This window comes from Artibeus jamaicensis, unplaced genomic scaffold, assembly GCF_021234435.1.
Source record: "Artibeus jamaicensis isolate MK-2021 breed Jamaican fruit bat unplaced genomic scaffold, CSHL_Jam_final scaffold_625, whole genome shotgun sequence".
In the NCBI taxonomy this organism is placed as follows: Eukaryota; Metazoa; Chordata; class Mammalia; order Chiroptera; family Phyllostomidae; genus Artibeus; species Artibeus jamaicensis.
In genome coordinates this window covers 1,015,051-1,037,705 of record NW_026522051.1, presented here as the reverse complement: position 1 = coordinate 1,037,705, position 22,655 = coordinate 1,015,051, and the positions used below count along the sequence as shown (strand labels likewise).

General features: G+C 46.3%; 1 protein-coding gene across 3 annotated transcripts; it reads right to left on the bottom strand.

Moving 5' to 3' along the window:
* Positions 1-1,686: 1,686 nt before the first annotated feature.
* Positions 1,687-21,694, bottom strand: VAMP4 (vesicle associated membrane protein 4). Of its 3 annotated transcripts, none has more exons than XM_037167459.2 (8): positions 21,539-21,694; positions 18,867-19,044; positions 15,413-15,459; positions 12,499-12,549; positions 10,550-10,650; positions 9,500-9,579; positions 8,046-8,097; positions 1,687-3,529 (listed from the first exon to the last, which is right to left on the bottom strand). In XM_037167459.2, the coding sequence occupies exons 2-8, from the start codon at positions 18,930-18,932 to the stop codon at positions 3,501-3,503; spliced, it is 426 nt and encodes a 141-aa protein (XP_037023354.1). In that variant the 5' UTR covers positions 18,933-19,044; positions 21,539-21,694; the 3' UTR covers positions 1,687-3,500. The 3 variants fall into 3 exon arrangements, with proteins under 3 accessions (XP_037023354.1, XP_037023355.1, XP_037023356.1); XM_037167460.2 differs by having other exon boundaries at positions 18,867-18,987; XM_037167461.2 differs by lacking the exon at positions 12,499-12,549.
* Between the last annotated feature and the right edge of the window lie 961 nt (positions 21,695-22,655).

Genomic DNA, 22,655 nt, shown 5'->3' with positions numbered 1-22,655 from the left:
CTCTCTCTGACTGTGGCTGGGTCGGTCATGCTCTTAATTCCTACGGACTTGTTCCAAGCAGCTTTTCAGAGAAAGGAGCCAGGAGGAAAGGGTTGTGTCCCCTGACCCTATTCTACTTGGTTTCCAGAAAAAGTCAGCGGAGGACCAACCTTGAGGATCCTACATCAGTCTGCGGGATGATTCCATCCGTCTGCACAGGGAAAGCACAGTACACGGTTTGAGGGGGAAGGAGGGCACCTGCCAGTCCTGGGACCCGGTGTCTTCACATGGCTCTGGGGCACCTTCCTGTGTAAACACAGGCACTGCACCGAGCTCCAGAATAAACATCTGACTGCTGATTGGTCCACTCCCTTACTCCTCACTGACAAACTTGACACAGCCCCCAATCACATTTCCACGGGAAGACAAAACTAGACCAACAGAAGAGTCAGTTAGCCTTTACTTAGTAATGCTGACGCTACTTACAATACATCTAAGGGCATTCATTCTCACTGACTTCATTCTTTCCTGACCGCAGCGAACGCGCACAGGGCTGCAGACGAGAGTGAGCAGGCTGATAATGTCGGCAGGGCGTCAGGCACGGGAAAATGTTTATGGGCAATGGGAACATTCGGTTTCTTTTTATTGTTGCCTCCTCAGCCTGCACCCGGGGAATCATTTTCAGGATACCTGCATGCTGTACGGACTTCAGAGATGTCTTAAGTTTTTGCTATAAAATGCCGAGGTTGTAATTTTCAAATGCAGAGGGACTGCACAGGAAGACTGGTAATAATGAGCAATCCACAGGAGAGCTAACCCTAGGCAGGTCTGCATGTAACGTGGATGGATTACTCCCCCTCCACCTACATAACATCCCGCTTCAAGGTGGAACTTGCCTTTAATCAGGACGCCCCCAGGCTGAGCCCTGGCCAGGGAGCTCGGCTGGTTAGAGAGCATCATCCTGACAGGCCAAGGTTGTGGTTTGATCCCTGGTCAGAGCACCCAGAAGCAGCAACCAACGACTGCGTGGATAAGTAGAACGACGGATCAAGGGTTTTTTCTATCTCTCTCCAAAAAAAAAATCACTTAAAAAAACTGCCATGTTTGTAAAATTGGAGGGCAATTTCTAGTGAGCTTTATCAGGGTAGAGGAAGCAATAGACCACAGATATTAAGGAAGAGCTACTTAGAAAGTATTATCCTCCACAGAATTGCGGAATCGGCTTCAGTAATAAGATAAACATGAACCGTGACGAGGAGGGTGCGTTTCAGGCATTATAAAAATAGTGACCTGATTTCACTGGGCACCAACTAGCATTTACAAAGCTACTTGGATTTTTCTGTTGATCTTCGTTGCTGTTAAATAACCATTGTTTTGGTGGTGGTAAAACCCACTTTTCAAGTGCAGGACCATCTGAGCTGAACGAGAAAAAGAATGACTGAGGGCAGGAAGGAAGGTCGGCCTGGCGACACTCTGACTCTGAACAGTGTATTTTCTTCTGCTTTTGACTTTAAGAGGGTCCGTGTCTCCAAGGTTACCACGGTAACATGTCCTAAACACGCCAGCCAGTTCCGGGGTCTCGGGATGAGGTGATAAACCCAACCCACCAGGGGCGAAGCTGTCAGAGTGACATGTCGGCCACGGGGGGGGGGGGGGGGGGGCAGGGCAGTGCATTTAAATGCAGAGAGAACGACAGGTACACAATGCTGTCATATAAATACTTCCTTTATTTGTTTATGGTTAAATTTTTAAAAAATAATTTTATAATTTTTTTGTTTCATTAAAAGTAACATACTTTATTAAAAGAAACAAGGGAAACATGAATTTTTTAAAAAAGAAATAGTCTTCATCTTCACTGACAGGCAAGAAGCCAGATTTCTACATGAGCTAATGAAAAAGGAACCACTGATGAGTCCAGCGCCAACCCCCAGAGAAGGACTTGTTAGGGCTGATCTGTCCATTCAGTTAAGACATTTCCACTGCGGCTCTCCGTTCACTGCTGAAATACTCAAAATGCTCGTTCTCCTGGGCATGCTATTTTGTTGAAAGATTTAGTATTTACTACGTTATTTACATTAATGGACACTTACGAAGAACAGCGAGACCAGAGACAGCACTCACCCCACGAGAGGCTGTTCTCTTCTGAAACCTCCTTCGGGAGCTGTTGAGTTCAGCGATCACACTGAGGCTTTCGTACCTTGCAGGCGTCTTTGAGTATCTCCTGCTCTGCTTCCTCCCTTCAACATTCTTTTCAAACAGAACACTTCTGCTTCCTACTGCTGGTCTGGTCGAATTTTTTTTAAAGGAAGATTCTGTTCGGTATGTTTTGGATTAAAATGACGGAAAAAATAAAGCCTATATAGGATCATCCCCCCCTATAAATACTGGTACTTCTTATAAGCCCTATTTTGAATTCGGAGTTTTATTTACATGCCACGAGGTCCAAGTGTGCGTTTCTGCAGACCCTCCGACTTCAGGACGAGAGCTTCAACACAAGGGGATTTATTTTTACTCTGACTCAGTTGATCCGTCTCAGTTAACGTGTCTCATTGTTACAAAACCAGACTAGATTAACGAAGCCCCGAGCATTTGGGCAGCAACTGATTGACATCCCCAGGCTCCTGACTCGACAGTCACTCCTGTCGGCTGGTACGACCCTTGAAGGTTCAGCACCTGTCTGCAGGGTTCGATCAGATTCTCAACAGGCCATTTTGGTACCGTTTAGCACTTCAGGGACAAGGGCCAGTGACAGTGGAGTTCGGGTGTGAGCCGCCTGTGGATTTCACTTGCTCGGGTTAGGACTGGCCCCTCCTCATTGGAGGCTCAGACATGGACCTTGACTTGTGGCTGGATGACGGACATTTTCAAAACCTACCATGATCTTCTCCAGTGATTTTATTACGCCCAATTTTATGGTGCCACGCCGCTGTGCTTTTCACATTGTTTAAAATCCCCATTTCCACAATTCCAATTCTGAGAAATTACTACGCATTCCCTTATACAGCCAAAAATGGGTTTACTGGAATGTTTTCAGTCGCAGCTGAAGGCAACAGTGCTCACAACACTTGGCTTTTGTTATCCCCATAAACGTGTGGAAACTGCCTGCAAAGCGACTGTAACAATGGGAGAACAATTGCGAACACCGATGGGATGCTACGGGGGCTTCCCCACCGCACCTGAAGGCAAGTGCGCCAGTCCAGTCCCAAGTCCAGGTCCTGTGCCGCCGAAGTCACACAGTCGGAAGCAGCGTTACCCAGACACAGTCAGCAGGCAAGTGTCTAGTTTCAAATTAGATCCGTGGGCACGGCCTTGAACTCGATCACGAAAAGCACGTTTTGCCAGGATGGAAGAAGGTAACGGACACTCCCAGTGCTCCAATCTGAAGTGATACCTGCCCCTTAAAGGTCTCTTGAAGAAGAAGTTTTGAAAGTTATATACATGGGTTTCATTTAAATTATGCAGCCATTTATTATTATTATTCTTGTCCCAGATTTTGTTGAATGAAGATCTCTGTCATCAAATCAAGTACGGTATTTCATAACGGTAAGAACTGCAAGAGAAGAGAAACGAGAAGGAACGTGTCAACATCCGGTTCGCGTGCCACGTGAGAACGCCGCTCCCGGGCGCAGCTGCGTGGGCGATGGGTCTGGACTCCTGGCCGAGAGGCAGACGACGGGCGGGAACGGGGAAGGGAGAACATCACAAAGCCACCTGCACGCTGGCATTTGGACCAGATTATGGCAGAACCTCGGCGTGTAGCTGCTAAAACACAGGGCCCAGCACAAATAACGCCCCTTCTTATGACATGAGAATCTTTTTATTACAAAAGCATAAGCCTGTGGTTCTGTAACAGCAGTATCACACTTCAACACACTGTATGCCATGGTAGGTGAAACATTCAAACTGCTGTCCACCTTGTGTGAGATGTCCCTGTACCCTACCCACCACTCTCAAGCCTTGCTGAATCCTGTATTTTAAAAATATTTAATAACATAAAAAGTACTTGTTTTTTTAAAAGATTTTATTTTTAGAGAGAGGAGAAGGGAGGGAGAGAAACACGGACCAACTGCCTCTCGCATGCCCCCATCTGGGGACCTGGCCCCCAACCCAGGCACGTGGCCTGATGGGGAATCAAACTGGTGACTTTGGTTCTCAGGGTGGTGCTCAGTCCACTGAGTCACACCATCCAGGGTGGGAAAACCTGATAGTGTATTAATAAGGAAGTTAAGTAAATGACCTTAGTTTTTGAAAACCATGTTTATATGATCACAGGAAAAGCCAGTATACATATAGTAGTTATAGTGACTACCTCTGTGCGGTAAGATCACAGTTGAATTCTTATTTATGCTATTGCACATTTTCCAGAGTGTCCACTGCAAGGAGAAGGTTCTGAGAGGTCCTCAGTTAAGTCACAGCAGAGTGGATGAGGAGGGAAGGGCAGTGCCGTCAGCTGACAGCTGCTGGTGGTTTGCAGGGCCCCAGGACGGTCTCTTTCTGGCATTTGGTTCAATAAACCCTTCCTTTGGGAAAAGCTTTCAGCTGCAAGTGTGTTTAACACATCTTGTCAGGAGCGAATTCGATCTTTCTGAGGCGCAGAAGGGGCCGGGACTCTCTGGAGATGAGTGTGGCACCCACACCGGTCCCACCGTGACCCCTCTCTGGCCCCTCGGAGGCTTGCACTGCACAGCCGCCTTTGAGGTCCAAGCGCACAGCTTCCCTGGGCCCAGGGGGCAACCCCTCCACAGGAATCTGTCAGAGGCTGTTGGGGACATGTGCCAGGGGCGGGGGGTCCTTCCAGTGTGGTACTGTGTGGAGGGCTAACCCTTGTCTGAGTGTCCGTAAGAGGCTGCCCAGGACACGTTTCATTGGTGCCAGGAGGGCGTTCCCTCGGCTGACTGGTGAGTTATGAGGGGACACCCTCAAGTCAGTTTTATTATTATTCTGGTATTTACCAGTACCGTCTTGGGTTCTGAGTTTCATTTTTTCTGGTAACTGAGCTTACAGTGACAACTCGTGGCCATCTGATGTAATTACAGTTTGGGTTCTCTGGCGGACCAATGCCAGAAAGATGTAGATTAGACTATAACTGAAATTACATATAGGATGGTGATGTGCACTCCAAAGAACAGAGACCGCTGTGCCTTCTGACCCACGCAGGGCGTTTCCAGGGGACTGGCAACCTCTGCAGAAGCGTCTGGACTCACTGTCTGAGATGCGTAGCTGTCTCGCAGGGGACCCTGCAGAAAACCAACCCCTCATTTCAGGGTTAGACGGAGCGTTTTTGGCTGGGCCACCCCAGTACCCCGTGTGACACAGTACTGAATACTGTGTGGGGCCCCAGCCCCGAGTCACATGGAAGAGCAGCCGCCAACCTCGGGAGCAGCACTCGCAAGTACATTTCAGACCCAAAACGATTTCTCGGCCTTCGTTGCCTGAGAACTAAACTTTCAAATTATGGGCAGTCAAAATGCCAAAATCTCCCCTGGCTGCTCTTCAGAAACCCGAGCCAGTGATTATATCTATATCTGTATCTATACCTATATCTATACCTGTATCTATATCTATGTCTATGAAATGTGGGGCTGAATCCGGTGTATCACAGGTGGCAAACACAAGGCCAGGGGCCGAATCCGCCTTCCACCTTATTTTACTGGCCTGGCACCTTGTTTCTACCCGATGGCAGCGCCGAGCTCCTACAGTCCTAGAATTACATCCGGCCCTTTGAAGGCAACTGGGAGGCTGATATGGCCCCAAGTGAAAATGAATTTGACACTTCTAGTGTATGGTTTTATCTTGTGGATTGTCCAAAAAGTCTGTTACGTTCTTTCCCTATAATGGCCCTAGTAGTGCTTAGCTGTCTCTGATTTCAATTGAAACAGTGTTGTTGGATTGTATTGTGACAGCTGTCCTATCGGCGTGCATGTGAAAAAATCTTATAAAAAAGCTGGCGAGCCCTGGCTGGTGTAGCTCAGTGGATTGAGCGCAGGCCTGCCAACCAGACATTTGCGGTTCGATTCCCAGTCAGGGCACATGCCTGGGTTGCAGGCCGGTTCCCTGCAGGCCAGTTCCCAGCAGGGGATGCACAAAAGGCAACCATACATTGATATTTCTCTCCCGCTCTCCTTCCCCTCCCCTCTAAAGATAAATAAATAAAATATATTTTTTTAAAAGCTGGTGAATTTTTGTGTAGCCATTTTAATATTGAAGATGGAAGAAAATGTGCGACATATTCAGTGTATTATGCTTTATTATTTCAATAAAGGTAAAAAACACCTGAAATGAAAAAAACCCCAAAACAGATTTGTGCAGTGTGTGGAGAAGGTGCTGTGACTGATCAAACGTGTCAAAAGTGGTTTGTGAAGTTCCTTGGCACTACTGACATCTTGGCCAAATAATTCTTTGCTGTGGGGCTGTCTTAGCACTGGAAGATGTTTAGCAGTGCCCCTGGCCTCTACCCACTGGAAGCCAATAGAGGGAGACAGCTGACATCCTCAAAATATCCAAATCAATAAAGTTACTGGTGAAAATGAAAAATACGTCTTTTATTTTAGGGGAAAAAACTAAATGAACTTTTTTACCAAGTAAATAAAAGGATCTCTGAAATATTTCTAAGAAAATTTCTTTCTTTACAAAAAGGGAAATTAAACTCACCAGGCATCTTTGATATGTTAAAATTACACGGGAGCCCTGACTGGCGTGGCTCAGTGGACTGAGTGCTGGCCTGTGAACCAAAGGGCCGCAGGTTCAACTGCTAGTCGGGGCACATGCCTGGGTTGCAGACCAGGTCCCCAGTGGGGGCCATGTGAGAGGCAACCACACATTCATGTTTCTCTCCCTCTCTTTCTTCCTCCCTTCCCCTCTCTGAAAATAAATAAAATCTTAAAAAAAAATCCTTTGTTTTTGAAATCCTTTGGCCATGCAAGTTTTTCTGTTAAACACCACCCTAGTTTATGTGGATTCTTGGTATTGGCAACTGTTCAGTTCTACAAAGTCACCACAAACACTGAAATCAGTGACTACTGCCCATGACTCCTCGGACATGCAGGGTTAAATTCCTGCGTGTGTCTGGGAACCGCATTCTGTCAACCAGTCAACACCTAACCTTGCTTAGCGTGCGTTTCTGTTTAAAGGCACCCTATGCAACACACACTGTTGACTCATTCGCGTCGACTTCCTAGCCAACAGCAGGTTAACTCGGGCCTCAGGGCAGCCCGAGGACCCGCCAGCCTCCCCCTCAAGGCCCAGCACAGCCCTGCACTCAGCCCTGCGGGAGGGGCTTCAGCCCTGCACTTGGGCGCCAGTGGGAACAGTGAAATCACCGGGGACACGCACAGAACTGAGAGAAGCGTGCACGGCCTAGACTGAGAGGGGGCCTGGGAGGCAGGGCGCAGCTGCGGCAGAGGTCAGCGGGGCTGGTGCCTGTCGGGGACACAGTGGCCGTGACAGCAGCCAAAGCTCGGCCAGGGCTCAAGGCAGTGTCGGCACTGGGGGTGGTGAACCCGCAAACCCAGAACCCACCAACACGGGTGAGGACAGGCCCCTTTTCTTTGTCACAAACCTCTTTTCTCTCTAAAAAGAGAATGTCCGCGTGGGCTTTTTTCGAATGGTTATTTTGAGACACTTTCCAAATTTTCATACAGTCCCTGTAAGCACAGGCAAAGAGGCCTTGGAGAGAAGATGTTAAAGAGGACCTTCCTTTAAAGGGAACACTAAGGATATTAAAGACTGAAATCAAGCTCAAATCCAAAATAAAAACGAGACAAAAACCTTCACCTGGGGAATTTATCTGGATCTGCCCTTCAAACACGATTTTAAGTGCAGGCTGCCACGCCTGAACGTTGACGATAAACGGAAAGTGAGCGACGTGGCCCTGGGGTAACAGCAGCCACGTCTGGCCACAAACAAAGTGCTTGGCCCTGCACTGACTTAGGAGCAACTTCAGAGAGCGGCCCGGTCTGGGCCAAGAGCTCCTGCCTCAGGTCCCAAGTCACTGGTCAATACCGACAGCCGGACCAGATCGAATGACGATAAATTAAAAGGGAATTAACAGCTCAGTAAATACTTACTGATGATCACCAACAAAAGGATAGCAGCAACCAAAGCCATGATGACCTTTATCTGCAACACACAAAAGGCAGAGGAAAGACATCAACACTGACTTTGACCTCACTCACATGACTGACCGTTGTGTCAGTTACCATGTCACACACTCTCCTCAGTGAACAGGCTCATCCCTGGAAAGGTTTTTAAACCTTTTTCACACGCACTTGCTGGCTGTGTGCGTCTTTTGTCAGTAACCGGGGCTCCCCAAGTCCGACGGTTCTGCCTGCCTGGGTTTCGCTGTTCAGGGCTCACAGCACAGTGAACAGCACCAACTGACCATGGCCTTCATGGACCTGGACGTTTTGTCTGTGGTTTTCTGCACTGACTTCCCATGAGAGACCAGCAGAAATACACTATTTTACCAACTCTGTTAAGAAGCATCCAACATAAAAGATTTAGTATACACAGCACAAGGCATTGTTTTTATAGCACTATGCTCAAAGTATACGAGAATTCTGTTAGATTCTGCTGTTCACACTTTCTTCTTGGTGGTTTCATCTCTCTTCTGTAGAAGAGAATTTAGACTCTTCGCGAACAAACTTACGCCCTAAAGGACTTGGCTGAGAGCACTGAGTGTCAGTTTCACAGCTGAGAGAAACCCTACGACCAGTCCCTAGTGGGCTGAGGAACATTTTAAGCTCACGTCATTTCTCTCTATAATGTCATCATATTCCTCATTTAATCCTAAAATGCATGAATTATGAATTGATTTGATTTTCCCAATGAATTCAAATGAAAGTCTTATCTTCATCAAAAAATTTCACATGGAATTGATTAAAGACAGTTCATTCAGAAAGAGAGGTTCCCAGTCACTGCAAAAGCGTGAACATTCTTCATCACAAACAGCAACCAGAAGCAGCCAGTGAACTGTTTGTAAAGCAGAACTACTGCTGACGTAGTAGTGGTCTTAACATTCAGGGCAGGACCAAGGTGACAGAGAGACATGGGGAAGCTTTGCAATAGAATATGGACACCGGGGACCTATTAAGGTTACTAATTTTATGATAACCCAAAACTGCAGAGACAGGAGATCCCATGGATATAGGAGGGACATCTCCGGTAAGTGCCTGGGTCCCCATTAGACTATAAACTAAAGTACTTTAGCAGCTGAAGTTACTTATAAGAGGTTTTAGATACCTCTTATAAGTTTAGAGGTAGCTAAATTATTAGTAAAATGTGAATAACCTCCTGTGAAGAAATGCATGAACCCATCCTTTTGGGCACTGCTTGATTTCTGCAGTTGCTTCTGTCTCCAAACCATGAATTCACCTGACAACTATTCACTGAGTCCCTGTCTGGCTGGGTGCAGAACGTCCGATGAGCAGCGAGGCGCTGTAACCGCCAGGCCCTTTCACGCCTGCGCACCGGGTGCTGGCTGTCCCCCCCCCCCCCCATTGGCTGCGTCTGATTTACTTACTTTGCATCCACGCCACCACATCTGCCTTCGAAGTTGTTTGGATCTGTTGCTAAAAGCAGTTGCGTTGTCCGATAAGCTTTCTGTATCACATAGGGGTGGAGAGAAGGATTAATCGACACGACAGGATTCTGTTATCTAGTCACATGAAGACAAGAAGATGTTAATTTCTACTTCTGCAAACGTATTCCCTTCTGAACATGGAAACCATACGGTCCCTTTCTTCCACCCGCGCCCTCTGACGTTCCGTGTGCTCAAGACCCTCAAGAGCAAAGTCGCTGCAGGTCAGCAGACTCCATCTATTTCTACGACAACATGAAGAAGTCTTCCCAGGGATGCAGGCCTTTCAAGCAAACTTATGAAGCCTGGTAAGAAAACAGTCTTTAAAAATTCAAGGACCTAGCACACACATAGAAAAAATTGACATGTGGAGGCTACATTCTTAGAAGACACCATGGATGACTGACTTAGAAGCAAAACAATATGAATTTTAAAAGTGGTTAAATAGGGTTTTTTGTTTAAAAAGTCTATCTCAAGGATTAATCAGATATTCAGCCATTCATCGGTGAAACCCTACTTGAGCGCCTGATACTCAACCTGGTACTCAATGACTTGAGCACCTGGCACGTGCCAGGAAATGCCACAAGCACAGACACTGACACCTGCCTGCAAAGGAAGGTCCCTGAGTTACCAGAGAAAGGAAAAGATAAAAGCATCAGGCGGGTCTGAATAAGTGCTGAAGGGGTCAGGCCTCTCCCCCTGGAGAATGAGAAATGCAAAGCACATCGACGTATTGGGGGAAAAGGAAAAACTCCACTCCAACTCTTCAACAGTGCATTTTTCAATTTCCCGTTCTCAACTGATCAGTTAAAGAAACAGTAAAACAGTAAGATGATGATTCAAAGTAAAGGCAGCTCCCGTTAAAATACTGAAGTTGCAAGTTAAATACCATTTTCCTAAGTCAAGGTCCCCAAACTTTGGCTAGAACAATGGGCATAGTATACTATCAAAATCCAGGTTAATAACATCAAGAAGCATATGAAATGTCTGTACCTGATTTGTCCTGTAGTTCATCAAGTCTCTCTCCTCTCTCAATGACCTTTGTAATATTTTCTTGCATGACATCAATAACTTCATCCACCTGATTCTGAACACTAGTTTAAAAAAAACCAAAGTATTTTTATTTTGAGGATTTAGAATCTTTGAAACTTTCACTGGACATGGTAGAAATAAGTAACATTTAACTTATAGTCTAGTGCAGCCCTGACCTACAAATCTAAGGGACTGGCTGAATGCTTGGTAACTGATGGCCAGTCTCTGTCATCAGCTTCATTTTCTTGTCTGCAGGGAGCTGAGGTGTCGCAGGGACCTGGCCGTGGGCCGAGCTCCGTGCATAGCTCCCACACCGGGACCCACAGAGGAGTCTGCCCACGTGTGCTGGAAGCTCCTGGAGGACACTCAGTTCCCAGGTGGGTGGCCGGTGCACTCCAGGATGCAGATGTGCCACCGGTACGACTCCCCACTGTTCTTCAGGTCCCCTCACACCGTATTTCACTCAACTGGAAACGCCTGGGGAGGTCTGAGGCCCCCGTGATAGAGCAAAGAGGAAAAACTTTTGGTTGTTCTTCAAGGTAAAAGTAGGATTTCCTTCTTTGTATCAGGTGACGAGGGCCCGTTCTACCCAAATTTCAGACTGTTCAGTGGAGATTTAATGTAGATTCAAAGCTTTAATAGTTGGTTTTCAGATGCCTACTTTCATTCCAGAATATATACACAGACATGTTTACTATTGTCTATTTTCCTCGTCTACTCCTATCACTGGACAGAACTACCTCGTATTAATTTATGGAATAAGTCATGGGAACACCTTGATTTCAAGCTTTCGAGACCCTGGGCAGAGAACCCACCTACACAGTGGCTGACCTCCTGACCTGTGGAAAATGTGAGATGATAAATGTGTCTCGTTCCAGGCTGCGAGGTCAGGATAATCTGTTACGCAGCAAAAGAAAATGGAAACATCTGTCTGGCCCTCGAATCGATGTGTTGGTACCTTGGTCCACTATTTCGGAATCCATGAGCTAGGATCCGGCTGCGTATAAACATCTCTCTTCACACCAACAGCTGCCTGAGCAAAGGCTGACTGCCTCACCAAACAGGCGATGCGCCCCCCAGGACCCTCCCCAGTGCCTGCCTTCTACGCCCAGGGTCAGGGCAGCGAGCCGCCCACCTGACACTTCAGCTGTTCTTCCGCAGCAGGTCTGCAGACCTCGGTCAGTTTCTAGGGCTAGTTCACTGCTGCACCCGTCCAGCCTCCCTTCCTGTGGGGACTCACATCCTTGGGCCGCCAGATACATTCACTGCAGTGTTATCCACCACCTACCACCAACAGCGTGCGCTGCAAGTTTTAAGCTGAAAATTAATCAGCCATAAAACCTAGATCACTATGTGGATTAGGATAGTGATAGACATGAAAAAATTCTGGAAGGATGCAAAAGACACATGAACTTCAAAAAACTAAATCTGCTGCATTGTTTTTTTTATCATCTGAAAATGGGACTCAAGCTATGGATTTAAAACCAAAGCAGACCTTCAGATGCTGCTACATAAATGGATGACATCAGGGAACCGCACTGATAACCACCAAGAGCTGGGAACTGCATTTCCTCAGCTAGAACTCAGAGATAATAAAAAGAATGACGGGGGCTCTAAAGCCCAGCAGTTACAGTTTGTCTGTATCAGGGCCCAGCACATTCTCTTCTATAAAGGGCCAGGCAGAGCACAGATACTTTAGATTTTGTGGGCCATCAGGTTCCTTAGCAAGTACTCCAACCTGCCATTGTAGTCTGAGGGCAGCCCTAGGTAGTAAGACAACACACAGGCCTGGCTGTGTTCCGATAAAACTTTACGTATAAAAACAGTGGCTCATGGGCGGAGTCTGCCCCCCTCCGGTCCACAGAGAAAAATGACAACTATTTAAACAAATGAGTATCTCAGAAACTTACTGCTTAATTTTATCATTCCTAGGTCCAAATCTTGGTCCAGATGGTCCCCTTCTGAAAGCAAAATACCGAGTGCATATGAATAACGAGAGCACTACAAACAGACACACACAGAGAACACGCACTCCATCCAGCTGAGCTGGAGGCGCGGAGCGGTTGCCACCGTGAGCAGCCCCGTCCCTCTGGTGCTGCCAGAACTGGAGGCCTCGCAGTCACGCCGGCCCTGCACTGGCACTTGACCCTGGCCATGACTAACCCGTCCCTTTTGAAAGGTGTAACTGCCTGAGAAATGAGGGTTCATGTGACCCTTAGTTACACACAGGATGTTCTACTGACCCAACTCTGAAATACCTTAACAGCCAAAGTGCCTGCAAGTATGAACAGCTTTACGAGAAAACTAAAGATATAATTCACTTTGATTTGGGGCTCCAATGAAGTGCTTGTTATCAGGGATGGACAGAGAAAAACCCTTTCAAAATAAACATTTGTAAGCATGTTTTTTGATGACTCATCTTAAACCAAATGACATGGCTAAAGGGAGATGCAGGCGTCTGAAAATATTGACACTTCTCAAATTACTGTTTTTCTATTACAGTTGAATGCTATCATTTCAACCTGTCCATTTAAAAATTCTAGAAAGAAAAAACACCTTTTATATATTTTAGGTAATTTATCCTTCTCAGGATAGAGAAGGAGGTATAAACTACGAAACTCAGAAGAAAATAGATTCTGTGCTAATTAAACATGAAGTCCCCAGCGTCCCCTCCTCGAAGCCCTTGGCAGCCCCCACCCCGCTGTGTGGCTCGGTAAACGTGACCACTCCGGGGGCCTCACGGGAGCGGAGTCACGCAGACGCCCTCCTTGCGTGAGCAGCGTCTCTCACTCAGTGTCATGCCTTCCCGGTTCATCCGGGCGGCGGCGTGTCTTGGAAGGCCCCTCCCTTTATAAGACTAACACCCACTGTGAGCATGCGTCTTGTCTCGTTTCTCTCTCCCCCCCATAGACGGACCCTTTGGTGCTTCCAACTGTTGGCTACTGTGAATATTGCTGCTATAAACATGGGGGTTGATTTTTAAAAATCACTTTAAGAACCTGATTTGGTGTGCCTCAACACCCGGACGGAATCACAGCGCTGTGAACAAGTGTGCCGGTTTCACCGCCAGGCCCTTTGGAAGCTGCACCCGGTGCTGGGGAGAGGGCCTCCCTCCAGGGCCCACTGTTGCCTGAGGAGGGGTGTTTCCCGCACGGGCATCGAGGTCACGTTCAGCAACCACGTGTCTAACCAAAGCATCTGGCCTTCTCCTCAGGACTAGCTCCTCTGACAGCCAGCTACCGCTGTAGACCAAGGCTTCTCCCTGCATAAAGCCCTGCCGGCAGCGACCTTTGTGACTCTGTGGAAGCTTGTCGCTTGTGGGTATCATCTTCCACTTCATCTCGCCTTTCTGTAGAAGATTTCCTGTACTTGGATTTGCTTTCTATTCTGTAGGTTCTTTTTGTTCATTGCTTCATGGGCATCAATTACTCTTCACAAAATGTTTTTACGTGGGGAGGAGAAGCCTCTGCAAAGCACTTCACAACATCACGACAAAGAGGGAGCTCAATGGTCCCTCTCAGGCCCGCCTCCACCTTCACCTCCAGAGCAAACTGCAGGAACGCGCTTCATTCCTGACTTTGCGAACACAGACCGAGACCTGTGAGGGCCCTGCCTACCCATGGCGCCGAACGACTCATCAGGCCAGTGAATTCTGACAAAGTACCAAGGCCATTCAATGGGGAAAGAACAATCCTTCCGTCAAACAGAGGTGGCTCAATTGGGAAGCCATACGCACCCCCCCAAAAATTACCCTTCACTTCATCATATACAACAATTAAAAAAATACTGACCTAAATGTAAAAACCAAAACGATAAAACCCCTAGAAAAGATATGCTGGGGAAAATCTTAGTGACGATGAAATCAAAGATTTCTTAAATAAGCAAAAATAATTTTAAAAAACAAGTTTATTCCATCAAAATCACAACTTTGATTTTCAAGAGAGACTGCAGTGGAAGATGAGAAGACCGAGTTGCACACTGGGAGACAGGGTCCCTGGGGAGGGCTGACGAGGATGCGGAGCACACAGGACTCGCCTACAGCGCCGGGGGGACGTGCGAGGAGGCGCCGCTTGGGAAATCGGCTGCACCCGTGAACCAGCCATTCTCCTCCCAAGTATTTACCCAAGAGAAATGATGGCAGGTGTCCACACAAAAAAAAACCTGTATGGAAATGTTTGTAGCCCCCTATTCACAAGAGCCGAAAACCAGAGCCACTCCGAATAGCCATCGATAAGCGAATGAATGAGTGAACTGCAGAATATTCACACGATGAGATGCTTCTCAGAGGCAAAAAGAAGCAAACATGCATGTGCCAGTGTGGACGATCTCCAAATAATCAGGCAGAGAGCACAAAGCCAGTAAAAAAAGGGGGACCAGCCCTGGCTGCTGTAGCTCAGTGGATTGAGTGCGGGCCTGCGAACCAGAGGATCGAGGTTGGATTCCCACTCAGGGTACCTGCCTGATTTGCAGGCCAGTTCCCAGCAGGGGATGCACGAGAGGCAACCATACACTGATATTTCTCTCCCTCTCTCCTTCCCTTCCCCTCTAAAGATAAATAAATAAAAAAAATTTTAAAAGGGGGCCCAATGTATGGCTCCACATAAAACAAAACTCTAGAAAATACACAGGACAGTGAGAGAGAGCAGATCAGTGGTTGCTCGGGGGGCTGGGAGCAGGACAGACCCTGAGGTGCACGGAGACGTCTGACACGGGGGCTGTGTTTATGATGTGACTGTGGCGATGGTATCACAGGTACTACATCCAAACTCACGCTGTGTGTTTTATATGTCAATTACAGCCCAGTAAAGATGTTAAAAAACTTACAGGAAAAAGTCCTCTTCTTCATCTGAATCATCTTCCAAAAGATTTCTCTGCCAAAAAAAAAAAAAAAACAGACTTGAGTTTCAGGTTCCCAGGGCTTACCCAGTGTCAGGAGGAGAATAAAACAAGTTCTGTCCTGGTGGGATTCCTGAACTCCAAGCCTCCAGGGGGGAGAGTAATTACATGTGTGTCATTAGAAGCTAAAAGATATGCAACCACATTTTCAGACTTTCCAAAGAAAATGCTTCTAGGAGCAGAATCCTATGACCCAGGTAGAAAAGTGGTGTGGGAAGAAGGAACGGTGGGCAATCGGGGGAGCAAGTCCCTTCACTTTCCTCTGCCTTCCAGTTGCTCTCTATTCAACTTAACAGATGGACCTGAGCATCTTCTATGTGCTAAGCATTGTTCTAAGTACCAAGTGCCAGCTTTGAACACTACGGACAGGCCTGAGCTCTCACAGGAAAACATCTGGTGGGGATAAATGCTATGCAGAAAACTCCGAGTGATGGGACGGCAGGGGACTGGGTTACTAAATGAGATGAGACTGCCACGGAAATCACTCCCCAGAGGTGAAACTGAAGCTGAGATCCAACTGGTAACAAAGAGCCAGCCAGAGATGAGGGCAAAGAGCACCTGCTGCCACAGAGAGGTCAGCGGCGGAAAAGCCCCGGAGTCAGAACCACCAGACAAATGTGGGGGGTCTGACTTCTCCTTTTAAAAACAAAACCCAGACGTGACTGGAGTTCAAATTTTCCAGCCAATATCTGTTTACAGGAAATCCACCTAAAACAAATGTCAACTGAAAGGTGGGAAAAGAGCAGTGGGAGAGATACATCAGCAAATTCTAACAAATAGGATGTTAGAATTAGCAATATTAATATAAAGAGGAATTTGAGGACAAAGGTATTAAACAATTGAATAAAAAGATTTTACAACGATGAAAAGCACAATTCACCAAGTAGATTTACCAGAAGTGAATGTTTATATAATAATATGGCTTCAAAATATATTAAGCAAAAGCTACTTAAATTATAAGAAGAAATGAAAACACTCAAAATTATAGGAAGATTTTAACATATTGTTCAGAGATGGAGAAACCAAGAAGACAAAAAACAAATAATATAGAACTTTGTACTCAGCAAATTTTATTTTCTTGGAAATATCTAAGAAAAAGGATAAATCACAAAAAAACTTTGAATACATTCTAAAAACTAAAGAGGTCACATTTTTCTGGGCATAATGCAATGGAAATCAGAACAAATAACAAAAGGAAATTTTAAAACATTTTTCTAAGTGACACATTAAAATGGAAGTTGAACAGACAAGTTAGAAACGAATGATTCTGGGAACATCACAGAACAAAATTGCAGGGTATGTTACAGGAATACTTAAAAGAAAATGTAATCTCCAATGCATTTATTTATGAAATAACAAAGACTGAAATATATGAAATAGGCAACTTAAGATGGGTAAGTTATTCCTCAGCAACATACAACCCTGGAAGTGTTAAAGATAAAGATGAATGGATTTGGTTACATAAGCATTTAAAATATGAAGAAGACATCATAAACGAGGTTAAATAGCAACAGATTAGAAAAAAATAAAAATCTGCAACATACTCCCAGATCATAGGTCTGATATCTATGTTATATAAGAGCTCTGGCAAACCTGTAATAAAAAGACACGTCACAGAAAATCTTCAAAGGAAAGATTGACAATTCCCGAAAGATGAAGAAATATCAATGGCTACATGAAAAGATGTTCTAAATCAATAAACCCTATGCAGGGAGATGCTTTAATTCCTTCAATAAATACTTCTAGAATGCTATTCCAGCTAATAAGTAACAGATAATCGTTACATTTGTGACAGTTTATTTGCCTTAGCGGATGATGACAGTGAAGATAAAGCCTCTGTATTATAGCTGTACAATGAGAGACACACACGCAATGTTTTCACACCCATTCACTGAACAAACTCAAGTGCTGGAAACACAACATCAGAAAAGTTTGATGGGACACAATGAGAGGGGACACACCCCTTCACACCCACTTGGCAGATAATTAGTGTTGGTGCAAAGGAGTGGGTGGTGGTGAGAAATGTGGAGAAACTGGCACACACGCACACTGCTGGTGGGAATGTTGAAACTGCAGCCACTCTGGAAAACAGGTTGGCGGTTCTGCAAACACTGAGCGCAGAGTAACCCCATTAGCAGAATTCAGCAATTCCCCTCCCCTTGGGTATTTACCCAAGGTAAACGAAAACATATGTTCACAGGGAAACTTGTACATGGGTGTTCACAGCAGTGGCATTCATAATGGCCAAGAAGTAGAAAGAACCCCAATGTCCATCAACTGATGAAAGGGTAAAGAAAATGTGGTATACCCACATAAAAATATTATTCAGCAGTGAAAAGGAATGAAGATGGATAAACTCTGAGAACATTCTAAGCCAAAGAAGCCAGTTACAAAAGACAACACATTGTACAATTCCATTTCCATAAAATGTCTGGAATAGACAAATCTATAGATCTGTGATTGCCTAGGGTTGAAGGGATGAGGAGACTGGGGGAGTGACTGCTAAAAGCTACAGGAGGTCTTGCTGGGGTGATGAAACTGTCCTAAATTGATTGTGGTGAGGGCTGCACCATTCTGAATTGTATGCCTCAAACAAGAGACAAAAATACAATAGGAGACCTCAGAAAACCAATGAGGATATATCAGCCTTAAATGAAACATCAGACCAGAAGAACTTAACTGACATCTATGAACTTTCCATCCCAAAATGAGAGAATGCACATTCTCAAGTGCACATGGAACATTCGTAAGGATGGACCATATGCTGGGACACAAAACAAGCCTCGATAAATTTCAGAAGGCTGAAATCATCACATCAAGCATACTTTCTGAGCACAATGGTATAAAAACTGGAAATGTGGAGTATATAGATATCAAATCATAAAGTTGTATATTTGAAATTTATAGAGAGATTTTGTGAGCTTGGAGCCAAAACTCATTTGGATGAAAAACTGACCCGAACTGATGTTAGCTAATTTACTTATGTACACATTTTTTTCCTTCTATACTTAGAACGATCAGGTGCTGAAATGAGAAGTATCAATGTTCGGAGGTGCTGCTCCAGACTTCCAAAATGCTGTTGTCCAAGATGTACTTACAACCCTGTCTAAAATCTGAAACATTCTAAGTTACGACCACATTTGGCTCTGGGGTTCTGAATAAGACATCACATGTTTGTATAAAATTCCCTTTGAGACTAGAAAGAAGCTGGGCTCAGATTCCAGCTGAGTCACCAATTCAAGTCGCACATACTTTTTAATGTTTACTATGATGGAAGTGGAATTAGAACACAGCCAGAACCCTTCAAGCCTTCTAAAATTACAAAGGGAATGAAAATGCATTTTCCCTCTTTCTTTTCTAAAGCTTAAGACTCTGAACTTACCCTTTCACTCTTCACAGAACCAGTGACATCGTCATCGTTCAGGTGGCGCTTGAACTTGGGAGGCATATTTTTCGATCTAGGAGTGCTCTTCTACTGCCCAGCAGAGTCAAGAACTCACCGCCTTAAAGAGACGATAGATTTCATCAGGTTTGGAACTTCCGGAAATGAGGTAAAGCACCTGCAACAGAGTAAAAGGCTCTGGGTGAAGGGGCCTCCTTCACGTCTGAGTTCAAACCACTCCCTTCTCACTTGCTCCCTCCAGGGACCTCACACTGGGCTTTCACACACAGGACATAGTATAAATCACGAGAAAATAGATGAAACTTTCTTAGGAGAACATGTGGAGGAAATCAGTGATGAAGTTTTCATAAGATTAAAAAGCAGATTACACAGGAGGGGGAAACAGGAGGTGCTTCCCTGAACACAAGGCACGAAATGCTTTAGGGTTTGAACTTGGAGTTAGAAGACAGTGCAACCCTTCTAGTGCTCACTTTAGGTGGGCTGCTTGGATGATACGGCTGTGTCATGTATAAAGTGGTGCTTGCCAGGCTTCTGCATGGATTTGGGAGGGTCTAATCAGGTAATAGATGCAAACACGTTCTCTAAACTGTAACATCCTGTTCTGAGGCATGGTGCTGGTATTCCAAGGAAAGGGATGTTTGGTCAGTACTGTTCAACAAACCAGTTTCTTTCCCCCCTGCAGAAACTCTCCTGCCTTTTATATGCTAATATGCATTGGGATTTTCCAGGAAAATGGTTGGGTATGCAACAGACTCAAAATTTTCTTGAGAAAAAGCTGACATATGTAGACATGAGTTTTCAGTATCTTGAACTAGAAGATGGGTGAATAATGAGAATAGCTAAGGTTTTACTCTGTGCTCGACACTGAACTCGGGGATTTGTGTGCATTTTCTGTTACTCCTCAGAAGTAGGCACCAGAAAACTAAAAGCAAGCTAAGGCTTAGTAAAGATAGGTAGTAAGATAGGTAATTAACAGCGTTAGCCACTCTGCTCATGGAAAGAGCAGAAACACAGGCCTAGATTAATCCATGGCTGTGCATGGTCAGTTGTGACATTTATTCTGTTAGCTTCTCTTCAGGTTGCTAAGTTGTGTTCTGGAAAGCCCACCTCTCTGTAACAACCCAGCAGCCCTCCTTCCCCTTCCACAGGAAGAAACCGAAGATGATCTAAAAATTAGGTAGAGCTAGACATCAGTTGGTTGGTTAATGTTACAAAAATCAACAAGCCCAGCACCCAGTTGCATAAACCAAAGTAATATTTTAAGTTGGCTCTCTGTCAAAACAAAATGATCGACACTTTTCTTTGATAAAAAATGCTCCCAAACAAAAAACTTGACCACATGTAATCAAAAACAAACTCTTGCCACCTGAGTAAACAACTCGAGTTTATTCAACAGTAATTCTGTCACATACAACTGGGCCATTTCATTCCTAACTTTGATTTCAGAATAATTCATTCATTCAGAAATGTTACAGAATGAATGGAAAAACAAGTGACAAAGGAAGCAATGAAGAACTGAGTTTTTCTTTTCATTATACCTGAGTTTGTTCACATGGTAACCTCTACAAAAGGGGGGGGGCTACCTCAACATCCCAAAGCAAGTAACAGCCAGGCTTACATAATATCTTTGTAAAAAGATACAACAAAGCTACAAGCTTAACGGTGAGCGAGACCCATGTGGAGCTCCCATAATCCAAGGTCAGCCTCAGGAAAGCAAGAAACCAGCGTCTAACAAACAGAAAAGCCAGCAGCAGGCAGATTAATAAACTATGCATAATGAACCAATAGGCAAGTGATGGTATTTGTACCAAACAACTCAGAAAAAAAACGTTTAGAAATCAGACTTATCCACATTTTATCTAAAATGACTTGTGCAAAGAGCACATATGCATTCAGGTGTTTGTGTATGGGTCTATGTGTAAACAAGAGTCTTCATGATATATTGCAGTACGGAGGGCAGAACGGCGGTGCACAATTCACCGCCTAAAATCGTCATCGCCGTCTGCTTCTCACGTCATCCTCCTGCATTTACAACGCGATCTCTGTATTTTTGGAAGACGCAGTACCTTCTGTGTTCAGGGGCTTTATATGTAACACGCTTCTAACCTGTTGTTAAAAGTAACAGAAAACCCTGTGTCTCATTTCGCACAGGCTTGCACACGGGAAAAGGCTTTCCTTGTTCCTGCCTCCTCCCCCTTTCCGATTCTACTTCCCCAACCTTGCCCGCAGTCGCGGCGGGTGCAGTTTCCGGAAATCAGTGACTAGAATCAGGCGCAGCCCGGAGAGGCTGCCCAAAAGCTGCCAGTGCGAAGACTGCCGCACCTGCCGGTCCTTCGAACCGAGCCTTTTAACTCCTGACACAAGCACAGCCCTGTGGCCAGAGACTCCTCCCCACCACCCACCCATCTGTCGCACCAGGTCTGCTCCCAACTCCCGTCTCTTTGGCCCCACGACACCCGCCCCCGCCCGCACACCAGTCCTCGTCGCCCTTCCTCCCGGCGCCCCGCCCGACCCCAGTCTCCTCCCGCCCGGGGCTCCCTCCTCTGGCCGGTCCCGCAGCCTGACGTTGACGTTGCGGGGCCGGGGCGTCGTCTCCGTTTCCTTCCTCCTCACTAGCCCCCTCCGCCCCGCGACCGGGCGGGCGCAAGTACCTGAGTCTCCCGGGGAGGTCTTGGGCGGCTGGAGGGAAAGGGCGAGGAGGGGAGGCAGACGACGGAGAGCGGAGGCAGTGGGCGCCCACCCGGCGTCGGCCGCTGCGCCGCAGCTGCGCCCCCGCTCATCGAGCTTGTCAGCGCTCCGCAGCCTTGGCCAGGAGGGGCGGGGCCAATCAGGAGGCGGGGCCAGGCGGCGGTGATCGCCGAAGGAGTCGATTCCACTCTCAGCTCTCTACCGGGAGAGGTCCTGGCAGCGACCAAGTCCGGACAGGGATCCCCTGGGTTGTATTGTGGTTTGAGGGAGGAACTACAGATTCTCAAGCAGGCCGGGCGTGCGCTGAGGACGTTCGGGGAAGGCGGAGGCAACTCTGGGAAAGTCACTCGGGCGGGCTAGTAAGACCTTTCCAGGAGACATGAGGATGGGAGGCTGGAAGCCCGAGAGGGGCTTCGGATCAGCTAGGGAATTTCTGAAGGGACGTGTGTGGTCAGAATTAGATTTGGTGGGAGAGAGGGTTTCTAATGCGAGCTCCTCGTTTTAGACATTAGGAGTCTCCGGTTCAGCGTTGAGAGGTGGCACAGCTAGTTTGGGACGAGGACGCAGTGTTCCTTCCCCTGCATACTTTAGAGTTCTAACCTAAAATAACTGGTCCAGACACTAGGCAGACACTGGACCCTCAGGCTTTGGGAGGGAAGTCACCGTCGCAAGGCCACTCCACTGTCCTATCTGGAGTGGGGGAAGCACCCCACGCCTCCCCCGCCAAGTCAGTGTCACTTTAAGGCTGCTGTAGCTGGGCGCAGCGGTCCAACATTTGTTTTGTCTATCCATTCCTCCCACACGCCCCAGTTGCATTGTTTTACTCATTACCCCCCCCCCCCCATTTGTTTGCTACAAGTCTTTTACTTTATTTATGGGTCCTCTGTTGATAAGTGCTTTAACTTGGTGCACGTTTAAATCAAACCCCACACGGTAACTAATTGAAAGATACTTTGACAAGGACACTCTCAAGTTAATGTTGTAGAGTCGAATCACCTGAAAAGTTTTAAAAACGACTGATTTAATTGGCCTGGGATGTGAATTGAAGCTTCTAAAAGCCTGGGTGTAGATTCCTGATGG

Coding starts and splice junctions, on each gene's coding strand:
- VAMP4 (XM_037167459.2), bottom strand. CDS start 18,932: ATGCCTCCCAAGTTCAAGCGCCACCTGAACGATGACGATGTCACTGGT. Junction 9,580..10,549: donor TGAACTACAGGACAAATCAG/GTACAGACATTT, acceptor TATGTGATACAG/AAAGCTTATCGGACAACGCA. Junction 3,530..8,045: donor CCTTTTGTTGGTGATCATCA/GTAAGTATTTAC, acceptor CTTCTCTTGCAG/TTCTTACCGTTATGAAATAC.